The 23,533-nt window shown below is 53.5% G+C and overlaps 3 protein-coding genes across 3 annotated transcripts; all 3 read right to left on the bottom strand.

The window, feature by feature from the left end:
• Window positions 1–1,418: 1,418 nt before the first annotated feature.
• Window positions 1,419–4,079, bottom strand: N0V96_001956 (uncharacterized protein; the record flags this gene model as incomplete). Its single annotated transcript, XM_065756385.1, has 4 exons — window positions 1,419–2,814; window positions 2,865–3,583; window positions 3,660–3,878; window positions 3,993–4,079. The coding sequence occupies 4 exons, from the start codon at window positions 4,077–4,079 to the stop codon at window positions 1,419–1,421; spliced, it is 2,421 nt and encodes an 806-aa protein (XP_065614754.1).
• Window positions 4,080–5,308: 1,229 nt separating this feature from the next.
• Window positions 5,309–6,853, bottom strand: N0V96_001955 (uncharacterized protein; the record flags this gene model as incomplete). Its single annotated transcript, XM_053195136.2, has 1 exon — window positions 5,309–6,853. One exon carries the CDS (start codon window positions 6,851–6,853, stop codon window positions 5,309–5,311), a length of 1,545 nt encoding a protein of 514 aa, XP_053047407.2.
• A 2,037-nt stretch (window positions 6,854–8,890) lies between these two features.
• N0V96_001954 (uncharacterized protein) lies at window positions 8,891–10,206 on the bottom strand (the record flags this gene model as incomplete). Its single annotated transcript, XM_065756384.1, has 3 exons — window positions 8,891–9,328; window positions 9,367–10,137; window positions 10,201–10,206. The coding sequence occupies 3 exons, from the start codon at window positions 10,204–10,206 to the stop codon at window positions 8,891–8,893; spliced, it is 1,215 nt and encodes a 404-aa protein (XP_065614753.1).
• Between the last annotated feature and the right edge of the window lie 13,327 nt (window positions 10,207–23,533).

The raw sequence follows: 23,533 nt of genomic DNA, 5'->3' as shown, positions 1-23,533 counted from the left end.
AGCAGCGATGTCAGGCTACAGAGCGACTTTCCTTCCTGGCCATGATATATGATGTGTACTTAGTAGATTATGTCCTAGCTGCTCTGCTTTATCGTGCCTGCGGATTGGTCCACTAGTACGCGAAACGGCCTGCTCAGAATATCGTCTTTCCATGCTGATAATGGACGATATTTAGCCTGGTGTTGCTTCTGCTCACCCTTATGAACGAGACCTTTATAGATGTTAACTTCGCAGATAAGATTATTGTATGTGTATTAAATCGGAGCTACTCACGGTAAGTGACATGTGATCCGGGTCTCGATGGCTGTGACTTCATGGATTCCAGAAGAATCGGTCTCCCACTCGATGAGCTCACTGACGAGCAGTTCTTCGAACACACACACCCCTACATCATCGCAGATTAATCACTACGTAATATAATATCACACATAACGCGCTGCTGATAGTTCCCAACTAAAGCCTCCACGCCCCAGGGAATCATAGGAGGTCCCCCATCAAATCTAAACCACGAGAGCCGTCCTTTCGCAGCAGCATAGAGACGGGCGAAGCAGATTTACATATGTATTTCACACTCTGTGAGCTTCACCACCACGATGCAACTCCATCTTCTCCTCGATCAAGTACCACAGCCACCAATCCGTATTACGCCCAGCTTCCGGCCGGCGTTCACATGTAGCTTACTCCAAGCCGGCAAAAAGCATTTTACAAACCATACACAAGACAAAACCCTCAGGAGAAAAGAGAACAGTGGCTTCGGACAAGTTGCCGCCACAAGAAAACATCGAAAAGTAAGAACCCAGGACGAAAGGCGGATAAAATTTCCACCTTGGCCAACGGATACATCATCCACAGATGATCTCATCTCAAGCATCAGTGACTTTCGTCACGACTACAGCTCAAGAAACATATCGTGAAGTTTGGATATCATTTGATCTATAATTAAGTAAGGTATCACATCGCACTTGGAAAGAGAATCCGCGAGAGAGACCTGTTTTGTGAAACTAAGCAGCGCGGTCATCACCCCAGCACCCACCCATTCATTCCCTCTCCCTATCAGTCACTTTCCAGGAGAAGACCAGTCTCTTCAGTGGATTTTCAAGTAGTACACACGTTTCACTGCTAATGTTCATCGTATTCGTCAAAAGGCCTAGCTATCTTTCTGCTAAAAATTCTCCCTCTTCCGCGAGCAAAAGTCCACGAAGAGAGAAGGGGAGTTCACTAGGCCGGGTATCAGGAAAAAACCTTTAAAATGCCTCAAGAAAACGCCATCACTTTGTCCTTAAAGAAAATGCATCACTGCCACCCCGGAGCCTCCAACGTATTCGACGAATCAATGCCCTTGCCCTCTCTCTTCAAATCTCGATTTGGCTTCTCATCATTGTCCGAAAAGGACTAAAAAGCGGGGGGAAAACAGCTTCTCAAAAGATGAGAACGTGCTCATTCTTGTCATCCCGACTAATCTCGTAACTCAAAATACTATGATCCCGATAATGGAGCATGAGCCTGTACCGTCTCGACGCAGGCGACGGAATAGGGGCATCGTCAGCACGCAGCAAACACCCCGTCGCGCCGCCCTCCTGAATCGGACCAGCAGCGATGCCATAGAGTCCCCGAGGCGGGCGACGTCCTGCCTTTTCGTCCGAAAGCGTCGGCAGGACCCGGTCGATCCGGAACCCTTGCTTCAGCTTATACCCGTTCCCCGGGATGTGGTAGCGCGAGCGTGTCGGGGTCAGCAGTATTGCCCGGCCCATGGCGGATCCGATCACCACAAGCGACAGCTCCGGGATGTGAAGAATCATGTTGAGCCGCTCGGAATGCTGCAGCAAGGGGTGAGGGGGGTACATCCAGCTGATTGGGTCCTTGCAGAAGACCGCCGCACCGTCGTCCGGGTTGATGCTGCGCATCTCAATGTCCTCTTCGTAGGTTCGCAAGATGCAGCACCGACTTCCCAGCTCTTCGAGGGCGCCCCTGTCCTGTTCCTTTGTGTTTCGGTTTTTGACCAGGGGTCGACGAAGATACTGAAGGCGTCCAATGACTGTCGTCGGGGCAACGTACGTTTTGCCATCGTGGGGCGTATAGACCATATCCAGCCAGGAAGATTGGAATTCGCTCATGTCGTAGTCCGGCGTGTTTTTGAAGAAGCTGGAAAGCATCTCTGGCGGCGAAATTTGCGTCATGCCTTCGCCAGACCCAACGTTTTCCTCCGTTGCAGAAAGCGCCTCCTCGATGAAGACGATCTCATTCGCATCCTCGCCATTGGGTCCACCCACGTCATCCTCTTCACTATCAAAAGACGAAGACAAATCGTCCCATGCTGCGACCGGAATTTCTTCCTCCTCTTCGCTCCACCCGTCGTCGTCATCGTCTTCGTGATCCGGGGTGAACAAAACCGCATTCTGTGCCGCTGGGGCGCCTGGAGGTGCAATGGCATTCGCAGGAGGTGCAGCACCGCCGTCTGCATTATTGTCATTGTCGCCTGGTGCCGGAGGAGGGGGAGGAGGCGGCGGCGGTGGAGGCGCTGGAAGTCCGAGAAACTGCTGATTATTTAGTATAGCAGCTAGGAAAGCTGGCTGTTGATGCTGGAACCATGCCGCTCCGTGGTGGTGGCCAAACGCTTCCGGTTCCGGCATGCGCTGAGCAATCGGCTCCGCAGGGTGATCACGAATGCGAGAGAGGCCCCGTTGGATCTCAATCCATCGCCCAGCATGGGAGTTTTTTGCGTTCATGATGTCTGACTCCTCCATGCCCAGCAGGTCTGTCACAGATCGCGCAGGTAGAAAACTCTCGTACGGAAGGACAATGACGCCCCAGCCCCTGGAATTGGATTAGCAGACGTGGCATAAAAATGTCCGACAAGGGCCTACATTGGATTGCGGAACGCCCATTGCCCTTGGACGTTAGCTCTGTGCGATATCTTGAATGGCGCCGTTCCGGCCTTCCATATGTCCAAGATCCAGGTCGTCCCGTAGATATCATTCGCAACAACTTTCTCAGCGTAGCCCTGATGATCGTCCCAGAGAGACAGATTGGGGATGTTGTGACCCCCTTCACCCAGGGGTATGCAAATCCTCCAGTTTCGTTTCCTCTTGAGAACCGATCTTTCGCAGAAATCCAAATGTCTCGCATGAGAATCCATATCCTCGGGCAGGCGGGAGAGCCCAAAGGCGAAGACGGTTACTTCCCGCTTGTTGGAGCTAATGGCGATGAGCCGCGACTTTTGATGGATCGCGATGCCCCATGCCGAAATACCCACGTTCTCGCGCAGAAAGTACGTCGGCACCGGATTGGGTTCTCGACAACCGGAAGCTATGCGCTCAATGTACTTTGCAATCTTCCGGGTGTAGTACGCGAAAACCGACCCATCGTCGTAGACCGAAACGAGGATTTCCTCTCTCCCGAGATACCCGACAGCGATGTGGTTGATCTGATGAGAGAAGCGCAAACTCAGCGTGCCTCCAATGTGCCGCGCGATCTTGTCAGGCTTCGTGGCCAGAATGAGATTCGGCTCCCGAGGGAGTGCCTGTTTCGGGATGCCCTTGGGGCGATAGACGAAGACTCGGTTCTCGTACGCAGCGAAGTAGAGCTAGGAAAAGGGGGGATCCGTTAGCCAAATGGTCGTTCCTCACGGCATCCGACGAAGCGGGAAGAGGGGATCCAACATTATATCTCTGCGACAGAGCTGTCAGGTTGTTCCTAAAGTACGGCGTCTTTGGTATCTTCCTCTCCAAGGACGTTGATTGTGAGCTGCCCGCATCCTCATCCTCAACACCAGTCACAATCTGGTCAGACGGGACGCCCTGCACAAGAGTGTCATTCTCGATGCCGTTGACGTGGTCGCGCTCGCGTTGCCGGATCACTTCGATAGCTCCGTCGCCAAACTAAGAAGTAGAGTCAGCATGCAGGTCATTACTAGAAAAGCTGCGGAGGCCTCGCGTCGCCCTAAAGAAAACGAAAGCAGAGATGCAAAAGAAGCAAAGTTGCGTCGTACGTACCCGATCGACACAGGTCTGGACCTGACACTTCCCCAACACAGCCTCACGGAAGCCGCGATCATGATACTGACCCTGTTGGCCCGCCATCTACCGCACCTTGGAGTCTTTCTCTCCCTTTCGCCTCGCGCGCAACATACGAGCCGCCCTCCCCTTTGTTGTCGATTTGTCAAAGTATAGAATCTTGAGGCTTTGCCCGTTTCCGACGGAAAAGGAAATACACTGTCGTTGCGACGACCGAAAAGTGTGTTTGGTTGCGCGAAGAAAGTGGGTTGGTGGAAGGTGAGGTCTGAAGAATGGCCTCTCCTCATCTCCCCGCCGCAGCTCATCCGCAGCTTCCCTCTGGCCGTTTGTCGTCAACCCACACACACCACCACTCTCCGGGACCTCCCACCTCCAACTCGCCCGCGCGGCGGCACACCCACTGAGGGGTGTGACTCCACTTTAATTTGTGGTTATCGATAAGGTGATGGCCTGATGACGGGAACCGGAGGTCAGGTGGCACCTGCGTCTCCCATTCCATTGCTTTATCGATAACGGAAGCTTTCACTGATGATGCTGGGGTCACCTTGCTGGATTGCTTGTCTGGAGAGGAGGGGTCGACTGTTTCAGCGAGCACGTTTTGCGGGGAGGAAACATTCCAGAGACGAGGGCAGCTATACCTAAGGTATCCGTGAGCCTCTATTACCAGGGCTCACAGAGTGGCGTGGATGAAAGTCTCTGTTCACGGACAATGGTCGCATCTCTGGGTAAAGAGACAGATTAAGCATCAAGGCCACGGACGTGCCATCTGACCGATATTCCCATCATCATAGCCATTATAGACCATCCACCGAGTTCTTCATCGTGTCCTCCCACGTGGACTAGCATGATCAGCGCAAACATATCAGTCCATAGCAATAATGCTTTGTATCACCCATGGCGAATGCCTCACACGGGACGAGAGAGGGATCAAGTAATTGTCCAATGGTCTTTTATTCATTGACTGCGTGGCCATTCATAAATCCAATTGCTTATATCAAAACTGCCATCCTAATCCCAACGTATGACTTATTCGCCAGTTTTTATGACATAATCGTCAGTGACCGTCTAGCTCGTGCCTGACCAAAGCCGGGTATCCGAAGCTGGCACTCCCAGGGAATAAACCAAGGTGCCTATAGTAAGAACCATTCCGTAAAACGCCATTAGAGGGGAAGTGGTAAGAAACAGGGAACCATTTTCCATCTCCCGTGTCATCAAATACACATCGTCGCCAAGAGCTCCTTAATTCGCGACTCTAGCAGGCACACCTCATCATCCAGCCAAAACTGCGGAGCGCACTACGCCCTCATAATCTCAACCATGTCCTTCATCCGGTAATCCAGCACGGGCGTGACCCAGTCGTCCTCGACGAGCGCATACGTCTCCTTGACGTTATCCTTTGGCTTGCGCGGGTTAACGGCCCAGTACCCAAAGTCGGCGTCAATGACCTTGAGATAGCGCAGCAGGTTGTTCCAGTAATTCGCGTCGCCGATGCTGGGCTGGTGCGGAGCGCCAAACTCGCCTACCCACACGGGCGCGACGTCGCCCTCGACGAGATAGGCCCAGTTGTGCCGCATGGCTTTCACAAAGGATGCGTATGCCCGCTTCGAGTACCGGCCCTCGAGGCTGCCCCAGCCGGACCAGGCGTATACGTGGGCCGAGTAGACGACGCGGTCGGGCACGTCAAGCACGACGGGCCGCTTCGCGACGCCGGTGAGGTCGTTGCCGGACTCGGTGCCGCCGACGATGACGAGCCAGTCCTTGTTCATCTCCAGCAGCCTGTTGCCGGCCTTCTCGGCCGCCGTGGCCCACTTGTCCCAGGTCATTGTGCCCCACACGCCGCGCACCTCGTTCCGCAGGTCGACGCCGATGACGCCCGGGTTGTCAACGAGGCGGAGCATAATCTTCTCCCAGTGCTGGATCCAGTCCTCCTCGGTCTGCTTGATGCGGCACAGCGGGCCGAGGTGGTCGTTGGCCCAGTGGGCGTCGCAGGGGTCGGCGCCGCAGCACCAGGTCGAGTGCGTGATGTGGTTGTTGACGATGACGGCGATGCCCGCGTCCGTCAGTGCCGTCACGCACGCCTCGAAGATGTCGAGGGCCTTGAGGCCAATCAGGTCCGGGTTGGCGGCGACCAGCTCGGCCGGGATCGGGGGATCGGTGATGACCATCTCGTCGCTGTAGGGCAGGCGGACGCTGTTGAAGCCCAGCCCGCGAATGGTTTGTGCAATAACGTCGCGGTGCTGAACGTCGAGTCCGCCGGGGATGTTGAGCTCGTCGCTGGCGCCATACCAATTGACGGATAGGAGCTTGAAGCGACGTCCCTCCTCGTCGACAATATCCCGGCCCTTTGTGTGCAGCGGCAGCGAGTACGTGTCGATGCTGGTCTCCTGGGCCGGAGGTAAGAGGGGCCGCTGCTGGAACAGCTGGGCCTCCGGGTCGGGCACCCAGGGGACACCGAGAGCGGCCTCTGCTTTCCACAGGTAGTGGACGTAGCCGCCGAGGAAGACGAGGGACAGGATGAGAAACATTCTAAAGGACGAGAATCTGACGAAACCGAGGTGGCAGGTTCTCCTTCTTAATCTCGAATGTGTTGTTGCTGTTGGTGAAGAGGGCTGGGGTGAGGTTGAGATCTTGCGGAAGAAGAGGCCAGTGGAGGAGGCTCCATGATCTTCAGTTGTCGCAGAATTGTCTATGCTCGGGAGGTAGACACCGCCTCTAGCTGGCGGAGTGCTCGGTTGCTCGATGTCATCAATCGGCGTCCCAGGTTGGGGACGTCCCGCGCTCCAGCGCCAAACCCTGGCCGGCGTGCCGGGGTTCAGCTTGAAGATCTCGGAAAACGGCATCACCAATGTTCCGATACGATAAGCGATAAGGTTGGGGTTATGGAACTTGCTGTCCAATCAGTGGAGTCCGGTGTCACCACCTTGAGGGCTGAGGGGTGAGTCCGCTGAGAGGCTCCCCTTGGCGGGATCGGGAAGCGGTGGGCTCTGTGCGGGAGGTGGTGGTGTCAAGCCGGGTCAAACTAGTCTCTTTCCAGCGCCAGCCCTGCTGCAAGGACAAAGCCTCAGATCCGACAGACGACGGACGAGGGGTGCAGACTGCAGAGCTTGTCCCGACGATGCCGATAACCTAACAAACGGGCAAGATGACCTCACACACTTTGAACCTGCCCGTTTTCTGCTTTTGCTTTTGCCTTTTCCCTACAACGAGGTGTTCCTTACTTTTGATTTCCTCGAGAGACTTCAGCCTGGGCAAGGTATAAGAGTGTTTCGACCACGTGCTCGGGAACGCAACGCTTCAATGTTCGGACTGCTCGTTTCGCTCCTTCGCAATGTTCCCTTTCGTCTCGTTTTGATGTCGCCCGGTGAAATGCTTACACCCAATACGCGCACAGCCCTTGCCGACGTCAGGCCGTTTCCGTCTTGGCGGTATTGATGGGTTTTTTTTCCTGTCAGTCTGATTTCCCTTCCCTTCTTTATTTGCCTCTCGGTCAGGTTCCGCTGTCGTCCGTGGTTTTCGCTTTCGGTATGTTATTCGATGCCGCCCAAACTTTCAGGCCAAACCTCAGTACCGCCTACAATTGTTGATCGTCAACAATTCTGACGCTGGATCAAACGTTTTTCTTCTGTTTTGTTGTTCGTGGTGGCTTGGATCAAGTGAATTTAAAAACCCAGTCGGTTCAGTACCTGAAACAATGACTTGATATGACTGTCCTTGTTGGTGTAAGCTAGGATCAACAGTTCGTCGTTATTGATGTCTCGTCGTCAGAAGTCATGCACACGTTTCGGTCACAGTCTCTCAGTATCAATGACGAGACGTTTGAATACAAGTGTAAGAAAAAGGGGCTACACTCGTCTGTGAAAATTCCTGCCGTTTGGAAGCCCAATCTACTTATAATCAAAAGAATGGGCAGATGAGTGAAAAAGTCCGTCCACCGCCCGAACAATCAATCTGCACTTCCCGCTTACATCACATAAGCCTAGCAGGAGTCAAGACCTGGGTCCCTCCGAAGAAGCCGGAGCGGAAAGCATTGGGATGCAATGGAATTGAATGACATGGCACTTGATCAATGGCTCGCTCTAATGCGATTGCTGAGATTTGTTTGGCCCCCCTCCGCTGCTGCTCCTCGCATCACTTGTGAAAATCCCGACCATTCCGCATCTTCCGGGCGGGCTTATCCCATAATCCCACCCACAACAACACCACCACCACCATCCTTGTTCGGTAGTTTCCTTATGTTTCCACCCATTGGGCCGTTGGGGGAACTTAGGACATGCACAATCCGGTACTTGATAAGGCCATCTCGCATTAAGTAGTCGCGTGACTCTTCTATTTTTCGGACTCTCAACTGCTCCTACATGTCCGTCAATCGTGATTCGTTCCGCCGATCCCGTTCCCTCTCCCGCCCCGATACTGAAGCGCCGAGGCCCATGGCCCCCATCCATCAATAAGAGAGAGGCTCCCGCCGCCGACCTTCCCACAATCCTTTCTTTCGGGTCTTTAAATTGTGGGGGCAACATACTCTTCGCGTTCCTTCGCGGCATAAACGAGACCGAGACGCCGACGCTGATATTACATTGATTTTTTCTTGACATATTGACATGGCCGACGAGGCCGGTGGTTCCTCCACATTACATCATCTTTCTCAAGTTCTTTTTACAACACTGGTCAGTGTTCACCGTCAGCGCGGATCAACGCGGGCAACATCCAACTTCGGCCGAATGGTGCCACTCCTTTTAGGGTGTCGGGTATTGTTGCGCGCGCTCGCTTGAAAGTAGGCGCTTGAAATATGGTTTCGTCCGATTTCAGACGCATTGTTCTCTTCGTTTGAATTTTTTTCTTCTTCTTCTCGTTCCGTCATGACCAGCCGCTTCGTCTCATTATATGCGGTTCATCCCAAGTGGGTTCATGTCATCGAAACCGTCCCCTCGGGATCGTGACTCGGGCCGAGCGTAAGTTGCTCGCGCATCCCAGGTGGGAGGTGTTTGCGGCGGTCGAGGACTCGAGAACGACCGCATCGGCGGCTGATAGCGAGCGGTCTGCCCAAAGTAATCCGGCGTTCTTCGTCGTTCGCTGTTGGGACTTACGATGGGGGATTTGACTGGAGAGATTGGTGTTACAACAGCGCTCGAGTCTCTAGACAGCATCTCGTACGCACGTGTGTCTTTCTTGACATCGTATCTGGCATCCACCGATACGAATTCCTTTTTGTTTCTGCCTAGGCAGGAGCTGAAGAGGTCAACCCAGCCAAGGACCATGGCCCAGCGACCCAGTAGGAAGAGCAGCCAGATACCATTCATCTGGATCAAGTCAGTCACCTGTGAAAGTGTATAGGGCATAGGGGCGCGTGACTTACCGCCAGAAGGATCAGGACCGCCGTGATAGTTGCCTCGTTGACAACCATGTTCTTAGCCTTGTCCAAACACTTCGTCCTGTCACCTTTGGTGCTGACCAGACAGAGAATCCAAGCCTGGGCTATGCTCTCGTCGTCATGTACTGCCTGGACCGTGTTGTCCTGGAACACGAAGACGACAGAGAAGAAGATGACGTCGGCAATAATGATGAGAACAATAGCGATACCTCTCCATTGAAGAGAAATGACACGTCGCACTCGGCGGTACGCTTGGCGGGGGCTCATCGTCTGGATGCTATTGCTGTACGTGGGCAAGCTCGACCCTTCTGTCGACGCACTGTTATCGGCCAGGGAAGCAAGATAGACCTTGATACAATATCCGAAAGTGGCGAATTGGATGATGACCGTGAGACCGGCGAATACAAGCAGAGGTATCCAGAAGTCGGCAAGACTGTTCTTGTGGTTGATGTGACAGGTAGCGCCAAATCGGAAGGACACGCCACTGAAGACGAGGGCAACGACGATGCCAACAAGCGGAATACCCCAGCCCGTAGCTTGGGCAAAAATCATGAAGTTGCGACCCACGACAACTTGCCAACAAATCTGGAGATGCAGGGACAACGATCGCAAGAAGACCCACATGACACCGGCCCAGCCTCCGAGCAAGAGAAAGGCCCCAGAGGCACCGCAGACTTTACTAGATTTCATGCTGTGCGGTGTAATGTCGTTGTAGCATTGCTCTGGTTGATCGGCAAGTGGCACGACGAAGCCAAGCTGAAGGGAAAGTCAGTCTCCCTCGTCCCTATCCGAAGGGCAGGCGAAGGGCAGGCTACTTACGTTCATAATGAACACGGCTATTGTCAAGCAAATGCTGAGGTAATGTCTATAGGTTTTATCAACAGGCAGAACAGCCCATGATATCAGGAGGAAGAGGCAGCATGCTGCGCTTGCGACGCAGACCCAGTTGGCTGCCGTCGTCAGAGTGTTGAAGTAATCCGGGTAGACCCAGTCTGTAAGCGGGCAGGGCAAGCAACACTGCAAGGTCGCGCTCAAGTTTTGGCATAACCGGCCTTCGATAACTATGGAAGGTCAACGACTTGACCCGTCATGCTGTAGCTCATCAAACTTACACCCTTCGTCGATTGGAAACAAGCTCGCAGAGTAGAATGGTATGGGGCAGCCTCCCCTTGCGAGAGATTCGTTGGCCATGGTGGAATTATAGCTGACGGGCGACTTAAATTTGTGCGGCGGTTCAAATTTCCGTTCGTGGTCGAGTCGGGCAGCCGCTTGGTGATGGTCCTCTTCCAGCAGCCACTACTACTTTGGACAATGCGTGGACGGGTATCGCAGTATAGCGATGGTGCTCAAGCGTAGAGATATATCGAGGTGGTGATGATCGTGGTACTGACGGCTATTTTCGGTGCCAGATGCCTTTCAATGGCGTGTAGTTTGAACAATTTCCCCAAGTAACGTCCTCAGTCCCGCTGAAGTCCAAGGTTTGTTTTCACTTGAACCGTATCCCAGATATTCGTATATATTCCGGCGAACGAGGAAGGACGAAGCGGCGTATAAGTTGTCGGCGAGGTTTTGCAGCATGGGGCAGAGACGTCTCTGACTATTTCGCTACCGTCATGATCCGTGAACGGAGCTGACAGGTCAGGTCAGGGCGAGGCCGGTTGATGGTAGCGTAGCAACAGCAACTCGGGGTATCAAGGAGAGACGTGAGCAGAAGCAACGACGAAGAAGCCCAGAACCGATCAAGAGGACCCTCGTGTGAAAAGAAGGAGGGTGGGACATCATTATGTACATAGATGCGTGGGCTACTGGGTAGCGTCCGCTCAACTTTCTGCAGAGGCGTGCGGGTGTGTGGTGTCTGTCTGTGTCTCTCTCCTTCACTCGGCCGCTCTGGTGTGTACTTCGTAGTGTACTCCGTACCCTCAGGTTCAACCAGTCGCGGCGCTGGTCCCGGGGTCCAGGCCAAAGATGCTGGGGTACCACGACTCCACGGACCAGGCAGGACTCGGGAACGGGTATTTTGTGTGTGATGGGTCGGCCAACTCTGGAACTAACATGGGCAGACCACAGTATAGTTGGGCGTGGACAGGGGCCAATTAGGGACGTACACTAGGTGACGATGATGGGCGTCCTTGTAGGAAAAATCCCGACGACCCTCTCTGGCGGCGACGGTGGGACGGAACTCAGTGAGCTTCGCGTGAGGCGATGCATCGTCGTCTGCATGCCTTATTGGGGAGGCGACAGTCTTCATGGCAGGGGTGGGGAAGTTAGCGTAAGAATGGAAGTGAGGGATTGATGGACCAGGCCCAGGATAGAAGAGAGGCACAGGCACAGCGAGAAGGGAGGAGGGATTTCATGGCCTTCCATTGTGTTGTTGGATTCGATGGACGGAAGGGGGGAGGGGGGTGAAGCCTGGTGGGGTAGGGGTGTGGATTTCATGGATGCCGACCAGGGAAAAAGAAGCACCAAAAGGAGAGGAGAAGCACAGGGTGGAATAAGCACAGGGACAGACGCAGGAGAGGAAGAGGAAGAGGAGGAAAGCCAGAAAGAGGGGGAGGGGTGTACTTCGTAATCGCGGTTAGGAAAGAGGGGGCGTGGTCGTGGGATGTACGGGTGGGGCCTTGTCAACAGACCCATATCGGCGGGCGGGGGACTCTTGACCTGACCGGGCTGCTGTCGTGTGGCCGGGAATTCCACCTCCAGACTGCCACTGCTCACCTCGCTCCAGGCAAGGTGCTGCATCTTCCATGGCGGACCAAATCCTGGATGCCCATCGAGTAACCCCACCAGCAAAGAGACCAGTCAAGGCCGCAGACAGGCCTCAACGAGGGTATTCAGTGGATCTTTCTCCCGGTGTTGTTCAGCACCTGTCCACAGTCCACGGCGTCCCGCTAAACATTTCACCACTCACAATGCTCACAACCCGTGTCGACAAATGTGCTGAAAACATTCCTGGGCACCTTTACGGAGTATCACCCAAACGCAATATCTCGGTTGGCTTGAAATGTGCTTCTGCAGTCCCTCATTCATCAATGCCTTTCATCACGCGAAGGAGGCACAGCACAAATTGCCCCTGGTTTGATGGGCAACCATGCCGTCCAATTTGCCCTTCCAACAACTTGTCAGGGTGGCTTTTCTCTCTCTTTCCATGACTCTTCATCACAAAAGACTGCTCAGGTCTCCTTCCATGATTGTCCATCCTGTACCTGCCAAGTTGGCATATACACTAGTGGGCAGTGGCGTTGCTCAAGGCAGGTTGAGGATGGATACTCCGTCCAGTACCTTCCAGGTTGAGTACGAATACCTTCCGTATTGATAATAAGGCAACCTGAAGCTGGGAAGGAAGGCATCTAAGGAAGGCATGGAAGGAAGGAGTCACGTCTTCTCTACGGTTGCCCGTCACCCATGTCGGTGTCCCGTGTCAGACATGACATAAGGCAAAGTTCGATGGCTGAATTGGGAAAGATCACTGCGAGCCCCTCGGACTCCCCTGCTTCCGTTATTCATGCTCTTTGCGCGTCGAGCCTATCATTCGAGTTATCCAGCTAGGTCCCTGTGATGTGTGCTGTTGCCGCCGTGGCCGCTGCGCGCCGGCCGCGCATCTACTCAACCCCAACCGTGTGACCCAATCTTGGGCCACCTAACGACCTCGATCTACCGTAAAGTTGACCTCGATTCAACCCTCTCTACGGATACCTCAGTCTTTCGTCCCTCCGGAGACCTTACTTCTGGTCTGGTCGACCAACGTTCGGCAAATCGTCCCCCAGAAAACTCAAACAAAGCATGCCGCGCATGGCTTTTCAAGGCCTCCCGCCAACCCCATTGAGGGCTCTCACTCGCAAATCCCAACAGTGCCGTGCTGTGCCGATACCACCTCACCTCAGCCTCTACCAACCGTTCATGCCTTGGGGCTTATAACACGCCCAGCTATATCGACGTTGTCTACGCTGTACACATGGTGTGGCACGTATCGGATGCACCACCGACCGTCAGTTGACTCAGATCCCTCACCTCCATCACCGACCGCTCCCTCGGCACGGCAGAGAGCGAGACATTGTCAGTCGAATGTCTCTCACTGACGTTTTCCTCGTTGCAATGCGTCTGCATGTCTCACCTTAGCCCTTGCCATCACGAAGCCCGGTGACAATCATGGCTCGGCTTCAGCTTTGCCCGTCTTCTTTCACCGCTTTAGCTTTGCTTCCTGAGTCTATGATCCTCTTGTGCGGGACTCCAGCAACGAGATGGATCGAAATAAGCCAAACAAAACCACTTTAGCCATTCTCCATTGTTTGGTACTCGAGCGAGCGTTTCGAAGGCGGCTGAGCCATAGCTAAAAACTGCGTGGCTAGTGCCCGCGAGTCAGCTGAACGGAGCCTCTTGGAATCCCAGCCTTCTGGTGCTGCTGGCAAAGTGCCGAGAACGTGCGTGCATCTCGCTGTGCACAGACAAGTTACCAAAGCAAAAGGAGCCAGAAGCGACGCCTGGTGCGCTTTCTCTGTATGTGTACCTCGTCTAATCGGTCTATTCCGCGACCAAGAATAAACGCAACATGTTGACGACTCTTTGCCACGTTGGCCCACAATCCAGTCCGGACGTTGCACTTTACTACCACTTCGCAGAAAACGCCTCTTAATGTCTGTCAATATAGTCCTGGGCCACGTCAAAGGCCTGACATGGCACCCCTGGACTTACAAAGCTGTGACACTTTCATGAATTCTCTGTACGGAGTACGGATACCCACGGCTCGTACCTACATAGCAGAGGGAGGGCGAAAGCAGCCCGCCGTTTTTAGGGCTGAGCAATGCCCTGCCTGTTACGTCGCTCGTCCAGCTGAAAGGGAGGCAAACTATCGGCTCCCCTTGCTTTTTCGCAGGAACCTTATGCTCAGATCTTCTCAACAATTGCAAGAAGCAAAGATACCAAATCGAGAGAGACACAGAGGAGACAAGCAAAGGAGGGTTTCATAAACTGTCTTGTAGGAGTCTCGTTCCAACGTTCAACCAATATCCAAGGGCCCAGCCGCAATTGTGCTGGCTGCGACTAAACGTGGTGGCTTCGGTACTTGGCAGCTGGCACGCAGAATGCAACAAATGGCCACCATGACAGGAGGATAATGTTCGCCAGCAACGTGCCTCCGTGGACACCAGTCTTGGTATCCAGCCAGCTCGAGCTACTGGAAAGCGTAATAACAACCTTGCGATTTGGCGAGGGAAGAGATGCTGGCAGCGATGCCCATTGCCCGCAACGATTCTTCTGAAGACCGTGTTGTTGGTAACGATGTTCTCGACGGCCAAGACCAACAAGGACGCCCGGAAAAGGGGGCTCCACCGTTCATTTTGCCAGGCGCCTTCAATCTCAAGAAACCATGCTAATAAGGCATGCCAATTGCCATGGCGTTCGGAGCCCTGTCAGCCAAAAAGAGATCTCTGGGGCAAGATCCCGGTGTTGCATCACTTTCGATGGATGAATGAATGGCCATCTACGGAGCAGATTGACCAAGTGCGCGCACAAAGATGAAGTTTGCTTCCTAGCAGCCTGGAAGGCGAGGTCCGGCATTCAGCTCCAACTCCACCTAGATCGCGAGGCGCTACAGCTCCTGGCTAAGGTGGCCGTGATCGTTGCGGTCGTCAACGATTTTGTGACCCGAATCAATCGTCAGCGCGCATACGCCGCCGAGTTCTCATATGGGCGTGTCGTCCCCGAGCCTCTCAGCGCTCACGACACGATCGGAAAGATATGAATGGCCAATGTGTCTCATTGCGTTGCCCATACGAGCCCCTGCTTTGCAGATCGATTGGCAGTCACCGTGGAGCACAGCACTGGAGCAAAGCTGGGGGGTTGTGCTTCTCTTCGCTTGGCTCGGCCAACCACGAGGCCTAACAACCTGGAAAGAATTCCAATCGATCGACGCGAGAGGATGGCCTTGAAGTTGCTGGATTGTGTGCTTCGTTGACGGGCTGTGAAGCCCTAAGTGCTTCCTCCGAGCCTAGGACCCGTTGAGCAAAAAAGCAAATTTCAACTCGTGTCTCGGCGCGCCTTACAGCTCAATGCCCGTTACTGCAGGTTCTGAACCATCCTGACTTCTGCATGAGCTACGCAGACGTATGTCTTTCGCAGAGCGGAACGACGTGCCTGACATAGGGGTGCAGCCGACACTGCGCAGCGCGGTAGGAGAGACTTCCCGTAGCTCCGCGACCCTTGATGCCACCCCCTCGAGTTGGTTGTCCCCTGTTCTTGCACAGACATGTCCATTTTGGTTAGCCAAAGATGACCACCCAGCAGCCATCCCACCCACACCTTTTACCCCTGGCACACCACCCCGCAACACACCTCCACCACCACAAATCACAATCACCACCACCACCACCACCATTGCAGGCTCCTGCTCAGCTAGCCTGGCGTGCCTGGACGTCACAAAGGTGTCTTCATCTACGGATGTTAGTCTCTACCAGACGACGCACTAGATGAACCAGCACGCTATAGTGGCTCTGTAGCCGCGTACTGGTGACATCCGACCAAGTTTAACTCAGTATGAACCTCAATGCACTATCGAATTGGAAATTCCGCAAGTCAGAGAAGGGTTCCGAAGTCAATCTCATCAGTCACTGGTTCGGCCTATACGGCTCCTGTCAAGTCTGCCTGCCCTGCATCCATGACCCGGGTGTCAGGCTGGAGATGAATTTTGGTAGTCTCGAAACAGCATTATACACAGTAGTTCCGTACGGCAAGCCGCATCGCCGGAATATCTGCACAAAGTGGAAGGCGGCTTGATCGACTGTACTCGACAGATATCTGAGATTCAAGGTATCCATCCTATTGGCTCGAGTTGAACTTATGGGCTGTCAAATTGTCTGGGTTATCAACCTCGCAACCAAGTTGAGGCGTGATTTGAGTCGTCGCAGCTGCAGGTTCGAAAAACACTTAGACAAGGAACTGCTATCACCATCTTGATTGACCGTTCTGAACCCCAACAGTGCGCCTTAGAGTCGATAGCGCGCAGCCCGTCCTGTCACATCTGCTGGACCCAAGACCTTCCAATAACAGAAGCCACAGGTAGGGGTCCTAGCTTGGCGTTGGCGTTCGCACTGCCCTGTTGTGACAGCCTTCGGGAGAGCTTCTCGAACATACGGAAATGCGAAATGCCGCAAGTATGTCGCTCGGCCGCGATTTTGAGTCCAGACAATGAACGCAACATTAGCCTGCATTCAAAGGACAAAGCCGGATTCTCGTCAATTTCCGTCATCTCATTATGGCAACCAACATGGCGCCAGCCAACCTCTAGGTTGTTTGGAACATCTTGCACATCGACAAACCCGTTGCCCGGATCGGATTGGTGCGCTGAGCAACAATTTTCAATTCTGCTCCCAACGGCGACCAGCTCCATTTCGGTCTCAGACAAAGAGCCCCTTGGAAAATGCTGAGAACTTCTTGAGTACGGCATAGTAGAGGGGCCACCATCTCAACCAGGGAGTCGACTCTTTCTGGAAAGGTTGAGGATCGGGGAAGAGGCTTGACCACATCGTCGGGTCCTGAAGCCGAATCATTGTCATCGCGAGAGCCCCGCTGTATGCATGCTCAATGTAACAGCTACCGCGGTCCACGAGCCTAGCCCTTGCCAACAACAAGAAGAATTTTCTGGAGCAGGCAAGCCAATGGCCAGCTTTGTTTTGCTGGTTGCACCGGCTTCAGCAGGGGGATTCCTATCCTATCGTCGCAGTAGAGGAGGGCATACACGGCTCACCTGTGACGTCGGTACCAGATAATGGAACGGCAGCGGATGACCGACAACTTCCCTTGAACCTACGAGGTATGGTCTACCGAATCAATGGAGGATTACGCCACGATGCCCAACGCCCGACGATCGGCTCCAATCACAGCATGGCCGGCTAGGCTCTAACAAGATCCTCGGTGAGAGGGCCCGGAGCCGGACCAGATCGCCAAGGTAGCTCGGAGGCGGGCTGGCTGGCAGACGGCGTCCAACATGATCGATCCAAAAGCGAAAAGCATGGCTCCTGTTGCGATAGAAACATTGATCGAGTCATATCCATTGGTTGCAGGCATCTATCAGCAGACACTGAGGACCCTGGATCAACGCGATGATGACACTAGAGCCGGCTGTAATACCTACCGTTGATGGTATACGTCGCCGTGGTCCATTCCGAACCGCCAAGGCCCGTCGGGGTTTTAGGTCGTTCCCCTTACAATGAGACTCGGGTTACAGTGAGAAGACACGCACGAATAGACAACGGAGTCCACCGGGTAAAATACACCAAATAAGAGGCGCCTATCGAAGCCTGAAGGAGTCTTGGAGAGAAAAACCACTCAGATCCGTGGGAGGCGTAGACAGCGCCGACCGAGCGGGTCCGGCACCGGGCGACCAGCAGTTTTCGGGAGGTCGCTAAAGGCGGGCGGAACGGGAAACTAGCCCCATTTGGCCAGCCTCCCGAAATGGTAATCCAGGGGCAGCGAAGCGTCGAAGCTACGCCGCACTCCGCATGCCTGGTGGCCGAGTGGTGGCCGACCAAGGACGCGTCGGCCTGTCTTGAAGCTTCTAGGGCGCACCTTGAAGAATTCCGTCAACGGCTGTCAGTGACGGATAGTCGTTTGTCTACACTAACGTAGTACTAACGGTACGAAATGCTTACCATAGTATGGTACGGAGTACAGAGTAGAGGCGATGGATGGGTTCACACCTTTCCCAGGGCGCCCCGTCAGTGAACCCAAGCCAAGATCTCTCTTCCCCTCATCAATGCGTTACGACACATCCTGATATCAAGAGCGACGCTTGTAAGCACGCGTTCGTCAAGGCAGGCCCACTGGCTCACTCGCATAGGTCCACCGTCCACCAAGCAAGCCGTAGAGCATGTCCTCTCCGATCTTGAGTTCTCAGAAAAGGCAACGAAGCACACAAGGGGAATGGCTTCCGCTACCCGGGTCCGGATGCCACCCACATGGCGTGCCTGTGAGCACGTAGTGTACAGTGCAGCGTGGCATAGGAAGCGAGACGTTCCATCGAGACTGGAACCCGTCATGCCATCTTCTCTCGTCAGCCGCAAGATAGCATCGAAGAAGAGAAAACGACTGGTCGCCTTGCGAGACTTCAAGAGGCAATTCTTGTCGGCCTGGGCGCAGGGCATGTATGGGAGCGGAAAGGCCTCGCCGCGCCGGGAGAACATCCATTTTGCAACAACGGCAGGGTGCTATTCAGGCACCCTCGAGAACGTGATTCGACCTCAACCGAGTTTTCTCTGCATGCAGCCCATTGCTCACATCCGATAAGGGTCAGTCACAACATGCGGATGGAGATATCCGCATCCGTACCAGTCTACACTGGCGTACAAGAAAGCAACAGCAGACGGCCCCTCTTTGGGCCGCAATATATCAATGTGCCCTTGGACCAAATGCCGCTCGGGGGCTCGGAGCAGTGTAAACCTTATCAACTGTCAAAGTATTGAGAGCGGAGGCATTTACGATTGATTCGGACAAAAGAAAAAAGGCTCGTCCACTTTTCCAAGGCACCTTATCCACGTCGCGCCTCGGGAACATGATCGCATCCTGGGCAGACTTTACAAAGACCAGGACTAGGTGCCTTTCCACCACGTTCATCTCATCCACTTCTCCACTAGATTTCTGTTCTTACCCCCTGGCGCTCCAAAGAACTTTTGGGTCTTTGCCCCCCTCCTCGAAATCTCGAAAACCAACAGACCAACGGTTCCACTGCCTTCCAAAAGAAATAAAGCAACAATGTGTCAGACTGGCCAGGGCCGAGCTCGTACCCTTGATATGGTAATTCAGGCCAATGGACCGTCTGATTGTTGAGCTGTTTGCCTGTCAAAATACCAAATTGAAAAGAGAGCCAGGAAGCTTGCCCCCCGCAAAACAACTTCATCAAACAGGGCTTTGCTCGACGCGATACTCTTTTTGGGTCTCAGCCCATGACGGGCCCGACTTGAATCCACAGCACAGGCGGACAGGCAGAATAAACCTTGTGGGTTTGGAACCGAGCACACGGCTATCCTCCCTCAAATATATGAACCTCTGGTCAAAGAGGCGGCGTTAGTGGTACGATGACGACGATAAGAGCCAAACTTCACTGCAAAATTCGACATCTATTCAGGAGCTCACATGAAACACTGAATCGACAGATATGGGCTGCCACCTCGACGCTCCTGGTTCGGGATGTTGAAGCAGCTTCTACCTGGGACGAAGAAACCCAAAACCCTTTGTGCAACTGATCTTGACCGACCCCCTTCAGAAGAATCTTCTTCCGGGTTGGATGCCAAGGCACGGCCCACCACACGATTTTGCCATTTAGCCTTCATTTGGTCCTCCTCAAAAGCCTCGCACCCACGACTATGAACTTCATGGAATCCTTCAAACTTCCAGGATGTGTATGCACCTCAGATGCAGGCACAAGTCGCATTGAGGCCGCGGGCCGTAGGTGTGGTTGGTCAAAGTGAAGTGAAGGGTGTGTAAGATGCATCTTGGCATCGCGGGTACACGCCATGCGCTCGCAGATGCTTACTGAGGAGTCGTGGGAATTGCATCACTATCCATCCCTCCTTCCACGAGGCCGGATTGGGGGCCCTTTCTTTGCACTTGCTATGCAATGATCTATCGTTCTCCGCATGCCGTCATGGTTGTTCTCTATTGTTTCACGAAGCCTGGCCCCCCGGAATCGTGCCTTGGGAGTGGAATCTCTTTCGGAGGATCAGACAAGAAGGTCCCCCTCTTTGTAAATCGCCCAGCCTTCTTTCTCATGGTTCATGGCCCGCCAGGGCGGTGCTCAAGCCGCAAGAAGACTGACGGACATGGGAATTGGCCGGTCCGATTGAATCCTCCAGTGGGCCAAGTCCTGGTAAGGAAAGGCGCAACGGGTCTCTTCTCAATTCTCACACCGGGAGCCTTGCAGCCTGGGGAAGCGCCGGTCGACTTTCTACAAGGAGACATGGTATGACTATGGGAGACGAACCATCAAGGGCCGCGATGCGGAGAAGAGCGACGAGGCTTGCGGGAACCCGCGGGAGCTCATTTCACGAATGATTTCCCCGATTCTGTAGAGGGGTCTGGAAGAGGAGAAGCTGACCGGTCTCTGGTCTTGGTGCGCGGCACAGCTCGTCAACGCGACGCACCTGCTTCTCATGTACATTCGGTTGAAATCAACAACATGCAGGCCAAGAAATCTATACAGGAGGCCCAGGCCGAGGATGGCGTTCGCTAAGAAGCCCAGAGGAAGAGAGGGAGGGTAGGAAAGTGAAGAGTAGCGGAGGACCACAGACGCCCATGAGCTGTTTTGCCTTACGGTAATATGCCACCCCGGATTCCGCCAACTGTCGATTTTGGGAGAATTTATCCCACTCACACGCCGTCTGACAATTCATTTCGCGAAATCAATCCGCTTGTGGACTGTGCGTCTGGAAGGCACAGATGAGGCTAATGATGAGCGGGCTAGCGTCGCGACTATTGACATGACCCTCGCTGCAAATCTACCAGCAATTTGGAAAAAGCGAAGCCCCAGGGGGCCTCAGCGACGAGGATTTTGTCCCAGAGGAGGTCTGCATACGACGTTGGGGTTCCGTTCAGTGGGATTATCCGTCTTTGTGATCGACATAACTGCTCCGCCGTGGTGGGTGGAAGGAGAGAGATAAGAAGAAACAACAGATTTGGGGTCCGATGATCCGACGATGGGGGTTCACACGTTCGTCCCCGTTTCTAGTGTACTCGTACTACGGACATTTCTTTCTTTTTTTGGTCGTTGTTTTTCGTTCCAACTCCAAATCCGTATCTGTACCTAACGAGAAAAACGACGCACCGGTTCCAACGACGAAATATCCACACTGGATGAAACCTCTAGAAGGACCATCGAAGAGGTCTAGCTGTTTGACTAGAACTGAGACATTGCTAACTTTGGCCTAGAGCTGGCTTGCTGGCGTCAGGTAGCGTCGTATCGCGCGTTCTGTCAGAGAGCTTCCACCTGGCGGTATTTCGTGCTCGTAGGGCAATGATCAACAGTTCTATGGCCCTTTTTCGGTTTGGTCATTCGAGGCTTGATTTTGTTTTTTTCTGGTTCTGTCTGGTCTGTCGAACCAACAAGTGGAGGGAGACGTCTTTACACTTTCCGAGCGATTCCGATACCACGTCGGCATTACTCTGTAGTGTACACGTAAGGCTCTTTTTCTTCGATGGCATGTCTCACTATCTTTTTCTTCTAGCGCTTCTCGCGGGGCAAAGGCGGGGTGAGAGTTCTGTCTAATTTCTGATCTTGACTAAAGGGGGGTGTAACGGGCTTCGATATTTGCTATACACCCTCTCAGACATCTTGGAGGGGAGACCAAAAAATTGCCTGAGTTGTTGACCGGCCGTGGTATCGATTCGACTCATTCGAGTCGGTCTGGCTGCGAACCAGTGGTGTTCTTTCGCTATTGACACCCACAACGGTGGTGCGTCGGTCGAATGTCTCAGTCTCATTGTCTCAGTTGTGCATCGCCGAGGTTGGGAGATCTTGGAGAAGGGTGCCTGAGGCGGGTTTGGTCTTGTGAATCAGTGTTCACGAGGTCCCGAGGACACTATCGCATTCGAACCCTCGGCCGTACGCTGAGGGATGTAGTTGCCGGCCAAGCTTACAACATACACAGGTGCCGTATTCTCATGGGATGAATGAGGCGTAGTTTGCGAATGACGGTTTTTCGATCCCTCTGTTGATTGCTCAGGTAGGAGAAGGGGGGTTGATGTTCAGTCTTGGTTGAAACCGAGGCAGACGGTGCGGTGCATTGGGGGGAAGATCTCCAAGTGTTGATCATGGGCTTGTCGATGTGCGGGGTTGGCGCGGGTGGCCTCGTGGCTTTTTTTTTTCTCTCCCTCCAATGATTGGCATTCGCAAGTGTTGCTACCTCGGTTGATGATGATGATGTTCTTTGGGCTATTCATCTTATGATATTCCCTGGTTTGCGACAACGCGAACGTTAGATGGGGTGGGCTAGAGAATCGCCGGCTTGCAGACTATCGAGCTAGGGGGCTTCTTTCTCGAGGAGACGCGTTTTGGGAGAGAAATGGGCGGGGACGGGGATATGGCAGACCGAGCAGTCGGTCCTTTCTTCGTCGACTTTCCGTCCTAGTTCAGCCTTTTTCCGGGTGGGAAATTTCCGGAGAGAGTTCATTGCCTTGAATCTCTTTTGGTCTGGTCGTTGATGATGTCGATGATATTCTTGGATAATTTAATCCCACCCTCATCTGTACTCCACCCCCAAAGAAGTCGCGGGGGTGTTGGCATTATTCGTGACTTGTCGTGTTGGCCGTTGCTCGGTGGTAATGTTTACTGTGTAGCTGATTTACATGCATGAGGCAGAGAGCACGTCACGGCTGGGGTGTGAGCTTTTGGAGAAGGGCCTCAAGTATAACTTTGAGGTATTTCTAATGGTTTCCAGGTCGGGTTTGGGGCTTTGATGGGACACGCTGCCAGGTTCGTGAGCGGATGAGAGTAACTGATGGGCTTCGGGAATGGGTCGATTGGCGGGCATGTCTGATGCCTAGAGGTCGTAGAAAGATGTATCGAGCAAGCTATTCCTATGTTTCCAGGGGGGTAGGGTATTGACAGCATCTGGAAGCATCTTAGTGTAAGTTAGGTGATTGCGCAGAGTATGAAAGGATAAGTATCAGTTCACAACCTGGGTCAAGGATGGTTGTGCTGTCTAGCATGCTCCTGTTTGCACGCCAACCTACGCTTGCTTTTATCATAGAGCCGAGTCTATATCACACATGTCTTCATACAAGCTTCACAGCCTCGCGTTGGTGGATAAACTGTCTGTTGCTCTTCATGGGATACCTCTCTCCATCTCTATCTTCAGTCACCGGTTCCAACTCACGGGACTAATCCAATGCCCTTATCATTCGATAAAGGACCCCAGTGTTCTTCGAGTGACAGTTGAGTAAAGCAGCTACTTCGCGGTAGGTGACTATTAGCCCCCTAAGTAAGCGATAAAATATCAAGCTTCTAGAGTAATTTCTGCTACCATCGTTAGTCTCTTTGATTAGAATGTTCGATATGATTGACGTTATTGCGGTTCCTCTATTTCCATAAAGCGGTCAACTACCTGAATAGCCTTTCCCCCGCTCATTATCCCTTACTCAGTTTGAGTGTCCGTTTCATCTGCTCGGG

This window comes from Colletotrichum fioriniae, assembly GCF_027942845.1.
Source record: "Colletotrichum fioriniae strain IMI 355084 chromosome Unknown scaffold_2, whole genome shotgun sequence".
Taxonomy (NCBI): Eukaryota; Fungi; Ascomycota; class Sordariomycetes; order Glomerellales; family Glomerellaceae; genus Colletotrichum; species Colletotrichum fioriniae.
This window is presented reverse-complemented; position numbering and strand designations above follow the sequence as displayed.